At 22.7% G+C, this 21,467-nt stretch overlaps 6 protein-coding genes across 6 annotated transcripts; 3 read left to right on the top strand and 3 right to left on the bottom strand. All coding sequences in view use genetic code 6, as the record gives it.

Moving 5' to 3' along the window:
- Positions 1-675: 675 nt before the first annotated feature.
- TTHERM_00852720 (hypothetical protein) lies at positions 676-3,844 on the top strand (the record flags this gene model as incomplete). The annotated part of the gene is made up of 4 exons (XM_001026278.4): positions 676-895; positions 949-3,323; positions 3,390-3,704; positions 3,761-3,844. Exons 1-4 carry the CDS (start codon positions 847-849, stop codon positions 3,842-3,844), a joined length of 2,823 nt encoding a protein of 940 aa, XP_001026278.4. The 5' UTR covers positions 676-846.
- A 1,200-nt stretch (positions 3,845-5,044) lies between these two features.
- On the top strand, positions 5,045-6,893 carry TTHERM_000852738 (zinc finger, C2H2 type family protein; the record flags this gene model as incomplete). The annotated part of the gene is made up of 7 exons (XM_012800644.1): positions 5,045-5,046; positions 5,117-5,195; positions 5,271-5,313; positions 5,387-5,466; positions 5,711-5,767; positions 6,336-6,636; positions 6,865-6,893. Coding segments are annotated over 7 exons (591 nt in total).
- Positions 6,894-7,033: 140 nt separating this feature from the next.
- Positions 7,034-7,781, bottom strand: TTHERM_000852739 (transmembrane protein, putative; the record flags this gene model as incomplete). The annotated part of the gene is made up of 3 exons (XM_012800645.1): positions 7,034-7,286; positions 7,545-7,584; positions 7,769-7,781. 3 exons carry the CDS (start codon positions 7,779-7,781, stop codon positions 7,034-7,036), a joined length of 306 nt encoding a protein of 101 aa, XP_012656099.1.
- Positions 7,782-8,830: 1,049 nt separating this feature from the next.
- Positions 8,831-11,469, bottom strand: TTHERM_00852740 (hypothetical protein; the record flags this gene model as incomplete). The annotated part of the gene is made up of 4 exons (XM_001026280.2): positions 10,525-11,469; positions 9,857-10,066; positions 9,632-9,688; positions 8,831-9,526 (listed from the first exon to the last, which is right to left on the bottom strand). The coding sequence occupies exons 1-4, from the start codon at positions 11,257-11,259 to the stop codon at positions 8,831-8,833; spliced, it is 1,698 nt and encodes a 565-aa protein (XP_001026280.2). The 5' UTR covers positions 11,260-11,469.
- A 795-nt stretch (positions 11,470-12,264) lies between these two features.
- TTHERM_00852750 (hypothetical protein) lies at positions 12,265-16,694 on the top strand (the record flags this gene model as incomplete). The annotated part of the gene is made up of 7 exons (XM_001026281.2): positions 12,265-12,300; positions 12,467-12,871; positions 13,024-13,131; positions 13,185-13,315; positions 13,368-13,580; positions 13,631-14,394; positions 14,452-16,694. The coding sequence occupies 7 exons, from the start codon at positions 12,265-12,267 to the stop codon at positions 16,692-16,694; spliced, it is 3,900 nt and encodes a 1,299-aa protein (XP_001026281.2).
- A 547-nt stretch (positions 16,695-17,241) lies between these two features.
- TTHERM_00852760 (cyclic nucleotide-binding domain protein) lies at positions 17,242-21,061 on the bottom strand (the record flags this gene model as incomplete). Its single annotated transcript, XM_001026282.2, has 4 exons — positions 20,608-21,061; positions 20,118-20,554; positions 19,911-20,060; positions 17,242-19,509 (listed from the first exon to the last, which is right to left on the bottom strand). Exons 1-4 carry the CDS (start codon positions 20,780-20,782, stop codon positions 17,242-17,244), a joined length of 3,030 nt encoding a protein of 1,009 aa, XP_001026282.2. The 5' UTR covers positions 20,783-21,061.
- Positions 21,062-21,467: the final 406 nt, after the last annotated feature.

The raw sequence follows: 21,467 nt of genomic DNA on the forward strand, positions 1-21,467 counted from the left end.
TCCATATTGATTCTAATTTATATTAAAATATGAAGTAGATCTTCTTTTTATAATTTATAAATATGTTAACTTGTTTTTTTACTATATAAAACCATAGAAAACTAAGTCTACTAAACTAGTTAATTTATTTAACATTTTGTATATTTTTTTAATATTTAATTATTATCAAGCAAACAATTTGAATTATTAACTGATTTGAAGATCTCATAAATTATATGCTTCAATATATTATTTTATTTTTTATAATATTAATTCCAGATAAATAAAAATAATTTATTTAAAATTAATTTTAAAATTGTTTATACCTTCTTTAAAAATTTCAGATAGTTCGATGAAGAAAACTAAATTTACAAAAAAAATAGAAAAGGGTGGCATAGTATTTTAAAATATATGATTTAATAAAAAATTAAATAATCTTTTGAGAGTCAGTAAATAAGAAAAAAATAATATTTTTAAATAAATTTCAAAGTAAAATATTATTTTTACTTAGTATTATCATATTTAATTGATTAATAGTAAATATTTTAAGTTTTAGAATAATACCAAAAACATTTAATTAATTATCTATTATCATTTTAGTAAAATTTAAGTGTGAACTAATAAATTATGTCAAAATTTCGCGCAATTAAATGAAGTATTAAAAGATTTTCATAATTTTAAATTCTTAATTATTTTTATAATATTTAATATCTTAAAAATCCTACATTCTTCAAATCATACTATTTCTTCTAATTAAAATAGCTTAATATTTCTCTGGTTATAAACAAAAATATAAAAAACAAATACACTAGCTACTTAACTATCAGTCATATTTTAACTTAGAAATTATTTTTACAACTCTTTAAAATGAATTAGAGATTGAAATTGCTGGCCTAAAAAAAGGAAACTAATATTTGTAAATATTTTTTCATTTTTTTTTTCATTATAATTATTTTTTAATCAAAAAAGCAAGCGCTGCAAACTTATCAACTTCGAATGTTCAAAATAGTAGAAATGCAAATATTGACTCATCTATTATGTCTGATGAGGACGACAATCATAATGATATATTGTCATTTTTATAAAATGATAAACCCATTTAGGCTAAATCAGAAAATATTTAACAATTGAACAACTAATCAAAAGTAAAGTAATCCAATTTAAATCAAAATTAACGATTAGCTTAGCAAGTATAAACTAATCAAGTTCCTTTTGATGACAATTCTAGGTTTGCTAAAATGTCAAAATAAGAGGAAATTTCTTATGCAGAATAAGAAAATTACAATAAGAAGAAATTAAAGAAGCCTTTTTCAAATGTTAATCCAGTTTTAATGAAGTTCTAAAATAAACAAAATAACTAAAAAATGTAAATAAATTAATAAAATAGCGAAATTATTGAGCCAAAAATAGAAGAAGAAGCTACAAACTTAGAAAATGAAGATTTAAATTCTGACAATATAGATAAAATATTTTAGAGAGAGTAAAGCTTTGAAAATGAGAATAAAACTACTTAGCAAAAAGATTAAAATACGGTAAACAAAAGACAATTTAGTGTTTCTGTTAATAGTGTTGAAAATAAAGCAAATTAAAATGATTCTAATAATTCATTAGTAATGAGAATTTAAGGAAAAGTAAATGAGTAGAAGCCAATAATGCCTTCACCAAATAAACCAGAAAATTAAACTATATAAGATAAGGTTTCTTTAAATCAAAATGTTAGAGGCTTAAATCAAATTCTTAACACTAGTGAAGACGATGAAGATGAAGATGATGACATTGAACACTTAAAATAAATATCTAAATCAACTTAAAATACTCAAATGACTAAACCTCAGTAAATAAATTAAAATAAATCAAACCAGAATTCGAAGTTTTCAATACTTCCAATAATGAAAGATTCACTATCTGAATAAACATTTTAACAAAAGCAAGCAAACTCAAAAGAATAGTTAAATAAATTAAATTAATAAAATACTATGTCTTAAAATAGAAATGACCAAGATCTTTCTATGTTTGATGCTCTTTTTGAGGCTAATGAAGAGATATCTAGAATAGAAAATGAGTCTAATAAAATGGATGAAGATATGGACGATAAAAAATCAGTTGCTGACATGAGTATGTTTATATAAATCCAGTAAGAGTCTGAAGATGATGGAGATGAAATAGCTCTATCTAAAAAAGTAATTCCTTAAATGAATAACCAAAAACCTAATTAAATTCAGCAAGCATCAAGCAGTAAAATAAATAACAAGTTAAATGTAGGCTTGTAAAACACATTAAATAAATACAAAGATTAATAAAATATATAAATGTAAAATTAACCTGAAAAAGAGCCAACAAATACAGAAAATAAATAAAATAATTTATTTTCTAAACAAAAATAAACATCATTAAATTATATTTAAAATAAATTATAATCTAATACAAACCAAAATTAATAATAATAGCTTTTATAAAAATTTAATGTAAACAATTAATAACAATCAGGATAAGTTAAACCATAGATTAACATAAATAGGACTACCAATATAGTTGAAAATTAAAAATTTAATAGTAATAATAACGAAGAAGCTGGTTTCATGCAACAAAAAGCTATGAAACAACCCTCATTAGTTGAATAAATACCTAAAACAAGTAGTTCTTTCTTATAAATACAAAATAAGCTTCAAAATAATAAATTTGCTGAAGATTAATCACTCTCAAACTCTGTTTTAAACATGAGTTATGTCGATGAAAATAAAAAAATTAATAATATTTATAAAACTCCTGTGCAAAATTCTAAAACAAATAATTATTAATAAAAAATTACATAATACTCAATGAATAGTCAAAAAGAAGATGAGGATGATTTCTATAAAAATTTTGAAAGCAGCTATCAGAATATTATGTTCGCAGCTAAACCTAATGACAATAATAGATTCAATAACAATACTAGAAATATGAACAACTTTGAAGAAAGTATGGATCTGACTAAAGGAAATATTTCTAGAAATCAAATGAATAATACCAGTTACCTGAATACAACAAATAAAAAGTAAAATAAGAAGAATATTCCTTAAGTTACTCCATATAAAATTAATTTGAGGCTATACCAAAAGAAAAAGAAAATAAAACAAAGTGTAGAGGAATGCAAAGTCTGGCATTACTATTTGGATAAAATGTATAACCTTACAAGCTAGCAATTTGAACTCAAACTTGCTAATTCAACAATACCTAAAGAATTAAAAGAATACAATATAAAATAAATATTCAGAGGGGTTTTCAACAATAAAAAAATACCTTTTCTAGCTGTTATTATGATTGAATATGAAATATTGCACTAAATTGTCAAAGCTACTCTTTTAGTAATTTTATAAACTTTTCAAATTTTATTAATTTATGAATTATTTATTTTAATTCTTAATTAAAAGGACTTCTCATGCAGTATAATTGGTTCTTTTTCAAAGAATTTGTTTATGGATGATATAGGAGAAAACAATCAAAGTCTAATTATTAAAAAAGAAGAACCTGAAGATGAAGAAGAAGGAGATTAAGAAGACGAAAGTGATGATGATTTTATTAACAGAAACAACAAAATGAGTATTGAAGGAGATTAAATACCTTCATAAAAGTAAGATAAAAAGAAAAAAGAAAAAAAGATGGATTTTTCTACTGTGTATACTCTAAATCATGAGAGAGGAACTTAAATTTCCCTGAAACTCAATACACTACTTGTGTTGAAAGATGTAATAATTTATTAAATAAATAAAATTATTTTAAATTTTTAAAATATTAAAAAAAGGTAACTGTAATCTAGCAAAATGAAGAGCCTCCTTTTTTAAATATAAGTGAAAAGAATGTAGTGCAAGTTGTTTATCCATTTTGATAAAATATATATGCATAGTGTACTTAATCATATGCTAATTGTGTTTATAAAGATTCTTATTATAAATAATTTTTATGATTGATTATTTAAAATCATCTCAAAATAATATTTTTAATTTTACCAAACAAACAATAAAAATACAATATTTTATTTATTTTTGGAATTAATTTTAATAATACTTCAATTAATACTAACATTTTAAGGAAAGCATAAATAAAAAAATTTAAACAGTAAGATAGCATTAAATCTGAGGTGATTTACATTCGTTTTATCACATATATCATAAATATAATATTTGGTTAGTAGAAACCAAAATAAAATATACTAATATTAAACTATAAAAAGCTTACTAATGAAAATAAATATTTTCACCAATTTTTTATTGATAATTTTTAAAAGAAAAAAAACTTAAATATATGTGGAGATATTGAAAATCAATCAGTAATAAAAAAATTAGTTTTATTTAATTTCTTGGCTTGAATTGTATGTAATAGTTGTTTCTTATGTATAATTCGATAATTCAAAAATTAACTTAAGATTTAAATAAACATACTGATAAAAAATATTAAAAAAGCTTAACAAATTCATAATAAAATTTCATTTAAATTTGCTTTGTATTTTATAGATAATCTTTTGAAGCATCTCTCTTACTCACTCATTTTGAGCTTTAATTAAGATATTCTAAGTTTTATAAAATTTTTAATAGGTAAATTCATAACTTATGAATCAATATTTGCTTATTTATATGCTTTTCTGCTTGTTTGCATGCTAACTTTTTTCTTTGTTTATTTAACTTTTTAAACGCAACTGAGCGCTATTTTTGAAGAAGATGTATATTTTAAATTACTTATCACTCACTCATTTAATTAATTAGATTATTTAATAGATAGGGATTTTACTCTTCAAATAAATCGCAAGTTAAAATATTATTAGGATATTATTCTCGTGATATTTTTTAATTGGAACTTAAGAAAATTAGGAATGAATAAGACCAATATCAAAAAAATTAAAAATTAAAAAGAAAAGAATTTTAGATTTAATTTAATAATAAAACAAAAATTAAAAAAAAACATCAGAAGAGATTAGATAAGTAATTTATAAATAAAGCAATACATCAATATTTAGTGAAATAATATCTCCGCATACTCATCAATCAAGAAATATCATTTCCAAAACTGAATTCTAAAAGATTTTTTGAAAATGTATTTCATTTTATCTTCAAGCCAAAATCATGCTACAACAACCAACCATTTTTTCTATAACTATTTAAAGGTACGGATACAATTAACCTCAAATGTAAGATTTTGATCATTAGGGTTCATCTTAATTGCAGATGCCCCAAGCTAATAAGGTAATAAAATTTCTTGCAAATGCGAGATATTCATTTGTTTCACCTTACTTAATTCAATTCATAATATAAAAACAGCCTTAGTAAGCCAACATTTTAATCTCTCCTCCTCCTGCACAAAGTAAATATTTACAGAATTTGTTTTTTACATTTTTATAGCCAGTCACAAAATGTCTATAAAATAAAACAAAAAGGCTCTTATGAGGATTAAGTTAACTACTACTAATAAGAAGCATGCAGACTTTACATAGCAAATGTAGTATTGACAAACTAGGTAACAAAGATTAGATTTATTTAAATTAAAAACTCTCTAAATATGAATGAATTTAATAAGACAGACCGACCTGATATTTAAACATATGAATTTATTTAATATCTGCACATATATTTATTTATAGATTATGAATGAATGAATGTGTTTAAACTTATTTACCAATTTTAAAGAGGAATTTATATTTTTTTCTATTGACTGGAGGTTGGTTAAAATCAATTAATTTCTTTCTTTTTATGAAAATTAGGTGAAGGAACTCCTTTAAGAAAAGAATGATCTACTATAAAAATATTAAAAATTAGAAGTAAGGAAATTAATTTTTAAAAATCAACTAATTTTTGATTTCTTCCCAGCCCATTATTTTAAATTAATAATTTTTTTGCTACTCTTCTCTATAACCGCACTTGACTCCCAAATATAAGATATACATATAACTCTGAAATTCTAGATTTAGCCATTGATTTATTTATTAAGTGCTTAGTTGTTTGGCAGCCTATCTATATATTTTTTGAATTTAACTCAAAGATATAAATCATCCTAATCAAATCAAAATAGCTCAAATAATTAGCAAAAATAATAAAAGGCATTCAAATAGCTTAATTAATCATGTTTTTTAAACGCTAGAGGAGGAAGAAGTGTTATTCAAATAGCAAATACTAACTAAGGGCTTGATAAATAGTTGCTGATTAAATTAAATATTTCACTATTTTTTAATAGTAGGAAGGGAGGTTATTCTTAACTTAGAATAAATTAGGAAATTTTTATTTCTAAATTTAATTCAATTAGCAAATATTTATTTGTGTGAAAAAATCGAAATATGAAGTTTTATTTTTAGAATATTTATTAATTTTTTGTTCTGTAAATGAAATTAGAAAAGATAACTTGATACTTAACAAAGCTTGGCTGAAGAAAAGAAAAAAAGACATAGAAGAGCAGCCCATGAAATAGAAAGACACTACAAATGTCCTTAAGAAACATGCTAGAAATCATATGGCTCAGAAGGTTCATTAGCTTAACATATAAAGCTCAAACATCCAGATTTCTTCTAGATCATTTCTGCAAATATTTCTCAGACTCTACAAGCTATGCGTGTAGATCAACCTTTAGATTCTAAAGCAGAATACACTGATTATGATGAAGAAGATGAGTCCGATACTTCTTCAAAAGGAAAATGTAATTTAAATAGCTATCAAATTGAAAACTTTTTAGGAAAAGCTAGCAAGCAAGCAAGCAATCAATCAATTTTACTGATTTCCCCTATAAAAAAAATATAAATTTTTAAGATATGAAAAAGTTTTAATTAAAGAAAATATAGCAATAAAAGCTTCTTTGATCAGATTATTTTTTATTAAGTGATTATTATTTACAGTTGGAATAATACTTCAATTTTTAAAAAATTAGAAAAATAGAAGGATAGCAAAGAAAAGTGAAGTTAAGTGAATGTAAAACTTTCCTCACTCTTCTCTTTTTCAAAGTAATTAAAGTATAAACAAGGATGAAAGAAATGATATCTGATTATATATATCCAACAATCTATTCTATCACTCATAAATCAATCTTATTATTTATCTCAATATATGTATTTCCTATTCAAAATATTGTCCTCTTATAAAACTTACAAATACCTTGACCTTTTTTTTTCTTCTTAATCGTCTTCCAGCTATTTATTATCAATCTTCACTTCGATAATAATATCTCCCAATTCGTTAATTTAAGCTATCTTTTTCCGATTAACACTCTTTTCTGTGCAGTGTGCAGGCAAATAACCAAGATTATATTAAATCAGAGCAAGGATAGTATTATAAATAAACAAACAAACAAATCTTAGTTAAATTTAAAAAATATAAATGAGATGCTAAAATAAGCTGCTGCCTGGATTAAGATTGAATTAGATATATTTAGGTCAATAAATACCATGTGATAAGTATAAAACGACAAAATAAGGAAAATATAAAAAAGCATATAATTAGAATAAATTAATTTCTTTAATTTAATGTTAGCTCAAAGATCAGATATATTTATATATAAACGCTCTAAAGTCTTTTATCCAAACTCCTCTTATTCTGTGATTACATATATACCTAATTACCCATAATTCATGCATTTATCTCGTTTGCTTAACTTATATTATATATTTATATTTCTGTGTAGATGAAGATTAATTTGTTTTCGTGCTTCCTCAAATTGATTTTTCTCTCCTTTAAGAATTTACATAAAATATATTTACAAAAATTATAAACTTTAAAAATATCAAATTTACAAGCTTTACAAGTATTATCTAAGTATAAAATTTATATTAGATTACATTTACCTAACATATGAATTAGTATATCTTTACTATTTAAGGATATTTATATTTGTATACAAGTTATTTAAAGAATAATGTTATTATTGTTAAGTAAATTTTATAGGAAGCTGATTCTTTTTTTATTGGTTTAAAAGAATTTATGTTTTTTATATTCAATTTGATATTCTTTTACATGAATTGTTTAGTAATTAAATTATTGATTAATTATTTAGAAACTTAATTAATATCAAAAACTGAGAAAATTTTTAAAGTAAGATATTTTATCAATTATTTTTTCTTTGATTTTTATGTAAGCATTAAATTTTAATTTCTCATAATTCCTATATGATCTCATAAACATAAATTAAATTCAGCATATTATTACTTTGAATATTCAATATATTTCATTATATTGCATCTTACCAAAAAAGACCTATTAATACTCTCAGTTATTGAAAAGCTCATTTAACTTAAAAAAGAATTCGAATTATTAATTTATAAATTTTATGAATGTTTATCTATCTCGCTTAAATAATAAGATCATCATTTAATTTATTAAAACTTTAATTTTTTGTATTGCTTGTTGATGAATATATTTATTTACCTTTCGTTATTTGGAGACAAAGACTCCCATTTACTCTGATAATTTACAAATCTAAAGCTAAATTAATAATATATAAAATATTCTAAATAATAATTTTGATTATTCTCTTTTATAAAATTGTTTGATTTAGAGAATAAGCTAAATATGAAGTAAATACCTTTAAAATAAATCATGCATTTTTAATCAATTTTAGGGAATATATAATAAGTTCAAAAAGGAATTTAATAAATACATCAGTTGCATTTTGATAAATTTATATAAGATAAATACTTTTATTAGAGATTTTATAATATAATTGTTATTAAATATTTAATTCAACTGTCTAATTATTTATTTATTTATTCATTCAAAATTTTACAATATTTTAATTATTTTATATTAAAATAATTGCTTTTTAGTAATTTAATAGTTGGAAAAATATTTTAATCATTTTTTAACAGTTATTTCATTTATTCTAAAATTTAGTTTATAATAAGTCAAATCTTAGATTTCACTTATCTGTTGCAAATGGAGCAATACATTGTAGTTATATTATGGCGACATTTTGCTTAAAGATATTCTTTCCTAGTTATTTTCTTACTTTAATTTATTTTTTATGTTGAATTAAAATTACTATCTTACAATGGTTGTTATTGTTATTATTATTGTTTTTATTGCTAAATATCGGGACTAAACTAAGCTAATTATTAGATTTCTCTATATTTTTAAAGATCTTTTTCTAATTACACCAAACTACTACATTAATTCATATACTTCTTAGCAGAATATACCAAAGGTTAGCAACCTTATTAGCCTTAAGAAGGCTTTTAACTTTTAACTGAATAATTATTAAGAATATCGAAATTATCAGAGTTTATTAATCCAGGGGAATTTAAATTTAAATTCAAAGAATTCTAAAGCTTCGCAGATGAAATCAATTTATTGTGGCCATTTGAGTCTAAGCTTTTTTCGACTTGGTTAGAATTTTAACCTTAGAATTAGCTTACATTTACATTTTGATTAAGTTACTAAGATAAAATTAAATTTTCTTATTTATTGTTACTTTCTAACAGATTTTTTGAATTTAGACTATTAATTAAAGGAGTAAATTCAATTTTTTCTGTATTACTAAATCTCATGCTTTCTTCTAGCTCATAGAATTTTTGATTAATACCAATTCTCTGAAGAGATTACTATTTACACATAAAATTAGGATTAAAATTAGGTTTTTGAGAATAAACATTTTATTAATTAAAAATGTTATAAAAAATTGAGTATATTCAGCAATTGTTTTTTACGTTTTAGTGGATTTGATTCATGATTGTGCAGCAATTATTTTTAAATTCTTTATTTATCTTTTAATAAAAATAAATTTATTGATAAATTTTAATTGAAAACAGATACATATTTTTGTAAGTTAAAAATTAAAATTTCTATAATTTTAGAAAAAGATATTTTTATAAAAAACTAAAATAATCCTTATTCGTTTTGAATTTTGAAATGAAATAATTAAGATTTATTACTCTTTTTAGCTAGACATCTGTTTATTTAACATGAGGAGGGAAAGTAGGGTGATTGATTGAAGGCTACTAAAGAGATACTCTTGATAGTGAGTTAGAAGATTTTATAAGAGAATCAAATTCTTTACAGCTCTTTTTACAATCATCATAAACTTTGAAGAATACATCTTTAGAGTACTATTCTTTGTCACTTTAAAATCTAAGTCTAGATTGCTGATAAATTTTAAGATTAAATAATTAAAAATTAATTTATGATTAAAAAAAGAAATAAAATTTTGCTAATAAAAATCGAAATAAATCCAATTATTTTATTTTTAATTAATTAAATAATGAATTAATTAATTATCATAGTGCATCAAAATTATTGCAAATTTGGAGTTTATTCTTTTCTCAATTATCCTTGAACAACTTTTCATGTATTTGTTTGTTTACTAACCAAATTTCAAATATAAATCCATTTTAACAATTAAATTTTTACAAAGCTATCTTTCTATCAATATGAATAAATATTTTCGATACAGTTCCAGTAAAAAATAATGCAATTATTGTTTGTTATTAATCTAAAAACTGTAAACAACAGTAGTAGTTAGTTGGTTTTATGAAATAGAAGAAACTTTTATTAAAAGAATTCTGAAAATCAGATAATTTTTTTTGACAAAAACTAAATTTACAGATGAACTATAAACCCTTTTGACTTTCTTGTATTAAGTTTTTCCGTTTTCAATTATTGAGTTGATAAATTTCTATTGGTTTGCAGAAAGAGATCTGTTACGTCTTAATTCGTTTCTTTCTTAAAGCGTTTATGAGTATTCTCTACTTCTACGTCTTGATTCTATTTCTTCTTTGTCATATAAGGTAGGGAAATTATAAAAGCTTTCCAAATGAACGATTCGATTAACTATTTATTCATTTTTGTTTAAATATTTGGATTCTTGTTCAACATCAGGTTAATTTCGGATTAGTCTATTTCTAAGTTGAAAAATGCTATCTGCTAATTTGTTTTCATCTTTAAAATTGCTCTTTTTGATACTGGAAAAATCAGTAGAAAGAGACCTCATGTTTGTAGAATCGTTTTCTACTTTTAAAACATTAACTCTACTTGGAGTTATAAGCTAGTTGATAGCTTATGGATCTAATTCTACTGTTCTTCTCTTTTTAATAGCAGAGCTCTCTCTTGACATTTCTGGTATGTAATCTACTTCATGAATACCTAAACCTTTAGTTTCGTAATGAGTACTTGATTCTATTTAAGTAAATGGATTGGTGCTGGTAGAATTGTATGAAGTTTAGGTGCTTGATCTTTTCCTCTCTTATGAATTGGAGTAATTTGTATCATATAAACTGTTAGGTTGCTACTTCTTGCCACTGCGCAAGTGCTTCATCATTTAGATTTAAAACTAATTCATTTAGCTAAGTCTTGTCCTATGTATTTACTTTTATTTAAATATAAGCTTGCACTTAATTTCTATCTTCTTTTTTCTATGTGTGAATGTATATATTCGTATTAAAATTCTTTATTTAATTAAATTATGTTTTAAATATTCAGCTTACTTTATTTGACTAAAGGTTTTTTAATACAATTTTTGTTTATTTGGCTGATTGATTATTGATTCTCTTGGAGAATTGAATTTTTAATTATTATTTATTTTTGTTTGATGAAATAAATAAATAAATAAACAAAGGTTATACATACAATAAATTTTAAAGATTATTTATCAGCACTAAATTAAATTTGTTCATTTCAATTTTTATAATCATAACCGTATATATTTTTATAGCATTTAATTTATAAATCCTTTCATATATGATTGGTTAATTATTTAGTTAATTAAATATTCCTTTAGTAAATTTGATCTTATTTATTATTAAATTCATTTTTATGTTAATAAATCTTTATATTTATTAAGGGAAATTTAAATAAATATTAAAAATAAATACTAGATTTTAGTTTGATTAACTCTCATAATTAGTCCATCAAAAAAATTTTATCATTAACTTGTAAACTAAATTTACATACGAGCAATATAGCTAGCTTGCTTCTCCTATTTTTTAGATGGTCTTTTTTTTGCTATTAATTTTTGATTTTAATTTTCCTTTGTATTTTCTTAATAGATTTGATATTACAAATCATTTTGATATATTAAATATAGATAGATTATGTATTTAATTTCATTTATTTGTTAAAAAAACAAAACTTACTTCAAAACCTTAATTAATTAATTAAGCTTTTATTAGCAAAATAATAAAAAAAATAGTATTTTTTATATCTATCTTTCAAAGTAGCAACTAAGTAAATAAATAATTGTTGAACTCAAGCTTCAATACAATTTTTTGCAGATTATTAGTTCATAAACAGTTGTTTAGATTCAAGTAGAGTAGTTTCTAAAATTTTATCTAAAGGTTTTTAAGCGATGGGAGATTAAGGAGAGTATAGTTAAAATGACCAAGTAATATTTATCATTATTAAAAGATATAGACTTTAAATTAAAAATGATCAATTTTTCTGTTTTAAGAAAATATTTATTTTCATTTGCAGTTAAAATATTTTTTAAAATGATAGGATTTATATTATTAAAAATTTAATTCAACACCTTTTACATTTTTTTTTTACAGTAAAATTATGAAGAGAGCTACGAGAGCGATATTTAAAAAAAATTTGAAAGAGAATTATAAAATATGGAAAGGTCCAGATAAAAGGAGACTTATAATGGCTAAGAAGATTATAATGACGGTTATCAAAATGAATAAAATTAGGACGATGATCAATAAAATTATAACAACGAAGATTAAGGTGAAGAATATAATCAATAGCAAGAAGAATATAATTAAGAAGGTGGAAATGATGGAGAATTTCAAGATTAAGATCCAAATGTAGAAAATAACCAGTAAGATTAAAGCTATGAATAATAGCATCAATAAGATTATGATTAATAGAATCAAAGTTAAATGCATGAAAACTCTTAAAATTTACCAGAGGAGAATCACGACAATTTCGACAACGAAGAAGTTTCTAAAAAAGTAAAATATTCTATTTGATGACATTTAGATTAGATTATTAAAACTAATTATAATATTTATAAAATGATCAAGAAAATATTTTTAATAGATAATAATAATAATTTAAATTAAGGCATTATTTATTTGAAATATTTTTATAATATTGATAAAAGGTTGAAACTCACTAAAATGATGATGGCAGTATTACCACTGTCACATATACAACAGTAACTAAAACTAAGAAAATTGATTTATAAGATTACTCTATGCCAACTATAGAAGTATAATATACACATTTAAGAAATCCTTATTTATGGAATTTATTAAATTTTAGGAATAAGACACTGATAAGATCACAAAACATACGAGGCATGGTTTGAGTAAAGAGAAAAGTTAAAGCCCTAATTAAAATAAAAATATTTTTAACTCACTAGATGAAGTCTCTTAGCAAAAACTTATAATAAAGTAATTTGCATTATTTTTGAGCGATTCTTAAGAAAGCATTGAATATAATTAGGTCTTTAAAAGAGGAGTTAAAAGATGAAAGAGAGATAAATACTATATAAGCTTTAGAAATTGAAAGTCTCAAACAGTTAGTGAGAAAGCTTCAAGGAAATATAGAAACTTTGTAACTTTAAATAAAAGGAGAGCAAAATACATAATAAATGTCTTCTCCATAAAAGAGTGAAAATAGTAAAAGAAATGAACGAATTTTTAATCAAGTTAAAATGTAATTATTTAAATAATGTAAATAAATTTTTATGAAATTCATTTTTTTAGATATTAGTCTATGGAAGTTAAGAATACTAAACAAGATACATCTATCACCAATAAAACTTAGAACTTAAAAAATAATGAACAGGAAGAAATGGGTGCAAGCGAAAATGGATAACAAAATCAAGAAAAAATATACTTAACTACATTTTAGAAAAGCTTATGGATACCTTAGAAAGAGAAAATGGCTGAAAAATAGTTGTATGAAACTCCTGTATAAGAATAGGAACAGAAATTAAAGACATTGAGACCCTTAAAGAAAATAACTCCTAAGGATAAATAATAATTGTAGCAAAGTAAAATCAATAAAGATTAGAATAGCTAATCTGATATAGAAAGCAAAAGTAAAAAGAAAACAGATGCAAGTGTTTTTGATGAAGAACTTTCTAAAATTGCTAAGTAAAATAAAGAATAATTCGCTGCAGTGTATAAATAGAATAAATTAAAGCTAAGATAAGAAATGTTTGAGGATTATTAGAAAAGAAAATAGGAGCTCTTAGAAAAGAGAGAAAACAGAAATAGATTAGATGCTAATTGGCAAGAATCTCTTCATCCAGTGTCAAGAGCTAAGAGTGTAAAAAACATCAGTGTCAACGTTTTCAATATGAGTGATAAGCAACATCGACACGATCTAAGAACACCTAGCTACATGGAGAGATAGATGTAAACAATTTAAAAGGAAATGGATAAAATAAATTCTAAATCTATATCTAATTTACCCACTTTAGAAAATGGATACTCTCCTAATTCTATTAGTTCTATTGCAGCAGGTATTCAAAATTTAAGTGTTTATTTATTCTTCAATAATCATTTTTAATTTTTAAAAGGAAATAACTTAAAAAAGTAAATCGAAATAAAATCATCTATAAGCATTCCTAACATTTCTTAATCGCCCGATAATTAATTTTCTAAGTCATAAGTGAGTAAAAAGAAATTATTTTTATATTAAATAACTGATGCTGATAAAAATTATTTGTTGAAATCTCACCAATATAAACACTTGAAATTGAGCAAGGAAGAGCTTAAATAACAGTAAGAAAACATAGAAAATTTAAAAGAAAAACACAAAGAAGAAGAATTATAGAAGCTAGAAAGATACAACTAATTGAAAGTGTCTCCAGAATATTGTTTGATGAGGAAAAATTCAGAAGAAATAAGAAGATCTTAAGTTTAATCAGCTAAATCAAATCATAGAAAATCTTAAGAGTAGCACTCAAGTTCACAAATTAGAGTTTCTTATCCAGCTTTATCTGGATTACTTTCTTAAAACATAAATATGAATTAAAGTAATAATTTAGACAAGGATTAATTTTTATCCTCCTCTACTTCTTCCAAAGTAGTGGTGAAAGGTAATCCATACTCTTTGGAATCGAATCCTTAAAAAGAAGAACCTTATCCTCCTACTCCTAAGAAGAAAGTAAAATCTTAAATAATAACAACTTAGATAACTACAACAAATGCCACTTAGTCTGTGTAGCATCCAGGAATTAATAATCCATATGTTATCTCCAGCATCAAAAAAAGCAAAGATGGCAATAATCCCGAAAATAATATATGGGAAAATGATTAGGATTAGCAATAAAAGAAAAGTGCCTCTTAAGATAATGGAAAGGTATAGATTAATTAAATTACTTACACAACTACATCAACTACAAGAAATAATAATAAAAATGAAAAATAAGATCAACCGAAAAAAGAAAAATAATAGTAAAATAATTCAGATGATGGAAACAATATCTCTAATAAATAAAAAGGTATTGAAAAACCAGTATAAGATAGGAGAAATACAGATTAAAACAGTTAAAGTGATACTAATGAGAAGGCTAATTCTCTATCATAAGATGAAAAAAATAAAGTACCAATCGGAAATTATAAAATATAACAACATGAATATAATGAACTTTTCTAAAAAGGAAAGTTTAATAACGATCATAACAAAAAACAGATCAACTGGGATGACAAAATTATTAAAAATAAAAATGATCCAAAGAATAAGCTGAATGCTTAATTGAATGATAAAAATAATTAAAATACCAATTAATAATAATAATAATAGTAGAAATAGCCTTAAATCCAATAAAATTATTAAAATAGAGTGTAAAATACTTACTTTTAATAAAAATATTCAACTCAGTAACCATAAAATTAAATTTAATAAACTAAACAACCTCCATAGCAAGTTTAGCCTAACAATCAATAAATAAAAAAGTAGATGGAATAATAAAATAAAAATAATTCTAATTAATAACCATAAAATTAAAAACCAAATTAACAATAACCTAATTTAAATAACAGTATGAACAAATCTCAAGTTAGCAAGAATTCTTAACAAAACTAAGACAGTAATAGAGGTTCTGATAGTAACAAGTCAGCATCACCAAAATAAAATGTATAAAATAATTATTAGTATAATCAATATGCAGAAGATTAATCATAATAGCAATATGAATAAGATTATCAGGACTAAGATTATATCAAAAGACCATCATCAAATAACAAACAAGATAGTGATGATGAATCTGATAGAGAAAAATATAACAATTAGTACAATTCAGATTATAACAAAATGCAAGGAATGGGTAATCTACAGGGTGTTTAAGGAAAATTTACCTAGTTTAATGCTTAAGGTTAGCAAGTTGCTTAAAATTAAAAACCTTAGATTCAAAAAAGAGAACCTAAAGTAAGAGAATAGCCACCTCCCCCTAAAAAATCAGAATTTGTTGAAAAGTTAGAAAAAGAAGCTTAAAAAGACAGCAAGGTTGAAGTTAGAGATGAAAAAGTTTATCTTAAGCCAATTGAGAGTGATGATGAACCTATGTTTGGATATGACAGTAGTGGTCAAGAAGAGGAAGAAGAAGAAGAATAGCCAAAATAAAATACTTAAAAAAGATCGAGTATAAAGCAAACAAATTCCGTTTCTAATAATTAAAAGAAAAGAGTATCACTAAAAAGAGAAGAAGAAGATTACGAATATGAAGAAGAAGAGGAAGAAAATGAAGCAAAATATAGAAAAACTCCAAGAACACCTTTTAATCAAAATTAGTAGGACGAAGATGATCAATATAATTGATAAAGAAATGGAAAATAAATACTATAAATAAAAATCATAATATGAAGAGTTTTACAAATTATTTATTATATTTTAAGATTATTATTTAACTAACTTAATAAATGTTTCTTTTTATTCTATTAAAACATTATTCAACAAATATTTCTAGTTCTTAAGAGTAAAATTCAGAAACAAAATTAAATTGAATATTGATTGATTAGTTAATTAACTGATTAATTCTTAATAAACTAACTTTTATAATTTTTTTTCTTTCAATCATTGAAATACAATAAATAAAATAAATCATAAAATGAAGAGTTTTACAAATTATTTATTATATTTTAAGATTATTATTTAACTAACTTAATAAATGTTTCTTTTTATTCTATTAAAACATTATTCAACAAATATTTCTAGTTCTTAAGAGTAAAATTCAGAAACAAAATTAAATTGAATATTGATTGATTAGTTAATTAACTGATTAATTCTTAATAAACTAACTTTTATAATTTTTTTTCTTTCAATCATTGAAAATAAATAATTAATTTTACACTTTGAAATATTTACGTCAACAATTGTTGATTCTATTTTATTTCAGTGTTTTTAATAATTATTACTGATTATTTTTTAATTATGTTACTTTGAACACTCCACTATTCTATAAAGATTGGCAATCAATTTAAGTAGTACTTCTTGAGACTGTGTGAAACTTATTTTTTAGTGACAAATTTAATTCATACCTTTTTAACAAGCAGATAGTAGATGGATCTAATTTTAAAGAATTTTTAGAATTATTCCTAAACATTGCATGCGCTGTTGATTTTTTGCTTTGTATTGCTTTAGTATTTGGAGAGTAAGATTTATATACACTGCTTTGTATGCTTTCAGAGACCATATTTAATGGATACACCTGCTAGGTTATTTCTGCCTATTACTTTCTAGTAATTCTTGGACTTTATTACTTTTTGTGTTCTATGTGAATAGGACTAGCAATTTGATCTTAAAATTATTTATATTCAATATTCGTAACTCTTGGTGATTATATACTTTTAATGTCTATTTCTTCGTCATCATCTGGTAAATCTTTTTCCTCAATTTAGCATGTATGTTTGATTGTAGATTTATATTTCAAAGGAGTTAATGAAAAGGGAAACTTAAGCTATATTTTATTTGAATCAGATGAAAATTCTTCGTTTAAAATGAAATCTTAACTGTATTATTCATATCCTTGTTATAATATTTAAGAAGGTGATTTATATGTTATTATTCTAGGAGTGTTTGAAACTTAATCATCTTCTTTTTTCTTTTCAACATAATTTTTAACTCTTCCATAAATGACATTTGCTAATTAATCATTGTATTTCAATCTTTTTTACTTTAAGTAATCAACTTGGTTTTTATTTGTTTAGATTGATGAGTGCAATTTGATATATTTTTTAATTCCTTCATCAATAACTTATTTTTCTAAACCTTTTTAAGTTTCTTCTTGAGTAATGTTTTTCTTATTAAACACTCTGTAAAATACATTTTTTAGGTTAAGAGCAAAATTTTCAGTATGTTTATCAATAATTCCAACTTATTTTTATTTTTAATTTGTTTATTATTCTGTATCCTAGGCAATTTTTAATTTTTATATCATATTTGAAATAAATTTCCCATTTTCTTATTTTTAAAACATTTCCTCAGTAATGTTTTTTTGCTACTATTACCATCTCCCTGAAAGTTATTTCATTTTAAGCAAATCACTAACGCTATCAATTGCTTGATTATTGAAACCAAAAGTAGAGTGCTTGTTTTTATCAAAAATAAAATCTTGACTACTAATTCTTTCTTTCATAGCGCATGGCCTTTACTGTCTTTTTTGGGTATTTAATTTACTTCTAGCATCAGTTTAAATATTTAGAGTAGAGTCATTTATTTAAGGAGAGCTGATAGGAAATATATTATTTGTACTTGAATTTCTTTTTTTGGTAGTAGTATCAATTAAATCTTTAGATTCATTTAGTTAAATAGTATTTACAGTATTTTCTGAATTAAGGTTTAAAGCAGTCCATTATCTATTTAGAGATCTTACTATTTTATTTTAAGGTTTTTATATAGGCGATATTGAAGAAAGGTTATATTAATTTTTCTTTAGGTTTAAATCTATTTCCTTTAATGAAGAATTTTTTATAAACGCATCTTTCAATTCATTTTCATTAATAATGTTAAGGCTTTATAATGGTATCATACTTAAATTCTTTTTGCCTTTTCTTTAAAAGGGTGAAGCTTGTGATGATGAAAATGGTGATTACTAACTCTCAGTTAAACGAGATGTTAAACTTTATGCGTGAGTTGAGCATTGAGTATTAGATAGTCTTGTTTAGGAATCTAATCTTATTAAACTTTTTGGATTTTTAGGAGAGGATGTATTAAATTACATGTCTTAATTTGAAAGAGTATTAATTGATTCATCAGTTTAAGCTTATAATGTTTGGAGGGACTACTTGATTAAAAATTGAAAATTATTATTCCCCCCTTTAAAATTTGTATTTTTTAATGAATTGATTGGAAAATTCAAGTTGTTTCTGTTCATAATTAAGTCATTATTTTCATTTACTATCTTAAGAGAAGCTTAAAATTTCTGATTACGTTACTCTATTAATTTTTCTTTGACCTATGTTTGGTGCTATAAAATATTCCAACACTCTTAATCCTCTTTAATTAGTTTTTAAAACATGTAAGGAGTAAATCTGAGTATGATACAGTTTCCTTCACTCAAAATAGTAAATTATCTTTTTTTGTTTTAGATAATTTCTTACTCTCCAAAGAACTCTCCTTAATGATATTCTCTTATCTATTCATCATTTTTTAAAAAAAGTGTTATTTTTAATTTGTTTATATCAGAAAAAATTAATTTTGTATGCCTTAAATAATTCTTGAAAATTATTAACTTATTTATTAATTAAAAAAATGTTTGGTTGTGAATAAACACAAACATAAACAGCAGATTTAGGTATGAAAAATCCACAATATTTGATGTATATTTAGAAATAATTAAAAATCCACTTAGCGCTGATTAAAAATATTTGTATGGTTAATAATTTTCAAAAATATCTTGATTAAATAAATAAATATATTTAATGGAATAAATATTCATCTAATAAAAATTATAAAGCCAAAAATAAATATTTATTTATTTATTTATTATTTTAAATGGCCGACCAAAATTAAAACATATTTGTTAAGTTATTTTACCTTAACCATTCTCTCAGCTTATTTCAAAGATCTTGAAGTGTTATTTTCTAAAATATTTGTTGAATTAGATAATAATTTTTATTCATGGTCACCTAGGTTTTACAAAAATTGTGAAAATCCTGATGTTCTTAATTTAACCTTTTAGTAGGACTTTTATATAAATTTTTTGATAAGAATATTTATTGTTGATAAATAATAATATTTTACTGCTACAGAGCCTTCTAACAAAACGTAGAAATCTCTATGTGGTTCTTCTAGCTAATATATTACTTATCCTCTTTGAGCTTAATATATAGAAATATAATAGCAATTTTGTTATAGCTTATTATATGATATGCAATTGAACAAAGATATCTGTTTTAGGAAGAGGACAACATCTCTAATAAAATTTTCAAAAGGTTTTTTGAGATGCTAATTAAATGCATTCTTATTTATTACTGCTACCTAGCATGAGGATAAAGAGATATAAGTATACTCTTCAAAAGAACTCATTGCTTATGTAAGATTCTTTAATCCAAGAACTCCTCCCTTTTGAAATTCTTATATTAAAACATCTTCTTTTATGTTGAGGTCTTTATTATAAATAGATTTGAACATTCCAACTTTTCCATACATGAGAATAGATAACTCTTCTATCTATTAGCCTAGTTAAATAATTTTTAGATATTTTAAATGACTCAGATTATAATAGAAATACCTTTTTAGTATATAGCATCATCCTTTTAGTAATATTTAAATTAGATTTCTTCAAAGACTAGATCAATAACATTTGATGTGATATGCTTATTATATGATAAAAGTTTAATCAAACTTTCTTTCATTTCGCTTGGATTAAAACTTGTTTGGCTCTGTTTTTCTTTGTCTTAATCCATTTAACAGTTTGGCTTTGATTTATGTTTCTTTTTTTTTATGGATGTTAGCAAAATGCTATTTTATTTACCTTTTAATAATTATTTGCTTAAGTTAAACAACTTAATTGATTGATAACCTCTAAATTTTCTAAATGTAATTGTATTTTACTATTTTGATTTCAAACGATAGATAGCATTGAAGATTTTTGATATATTAAAAGCTGAAAAAAAGGAATAATATAAGCTTACTTAACAATAAAAAGATTTACCAATATTCTTAAAACTATAGCTTGCTACGAATCTAATTAAATTATTATTTTACTTCGATCTATTCATTAGGTAATTTAAAATTACTTTTGTATAAAAATAGCAATTTTTGAAAAATAAATTACATTTTTAGATAAAAAAAATAATTCTAAAATATTAACTTTTGTAATAATTAATATATATAATTTTATTAATAGTTAAAAGTTTTTACTAATTTAGTAAACCAAATAAATAATTGACATTAATATAAATTATTTTTAAATAAATGAATTGGATACCAATATTTTTATTTAAACATAATAACTCAACAATAAGTTAAAATTTATAAATAATAATCAAAATTTTTAATTACTTTAAAAAAATAAAATACATTTAGAATTTTTAATTGTAATCAAATAATGATAAGAATTAGAATTTATTATAATCTACAATAAAAATA

The sequence above is a fragment of the Tetrahymena thermophila genome (assembly GCF_000189635.1).
Source record: "Tetrahymena thermophila SB210 genomic scaffold scf_8254034, whole genome shotgun sequence".
Taxonomy (NCBI): domain Eukaryota; phylum Ciliophora; class Oligohymenophorea; order Hymenostomatida; family Tetrahymenidae; genus Tetrahymena; species Tetrahymena thermophila.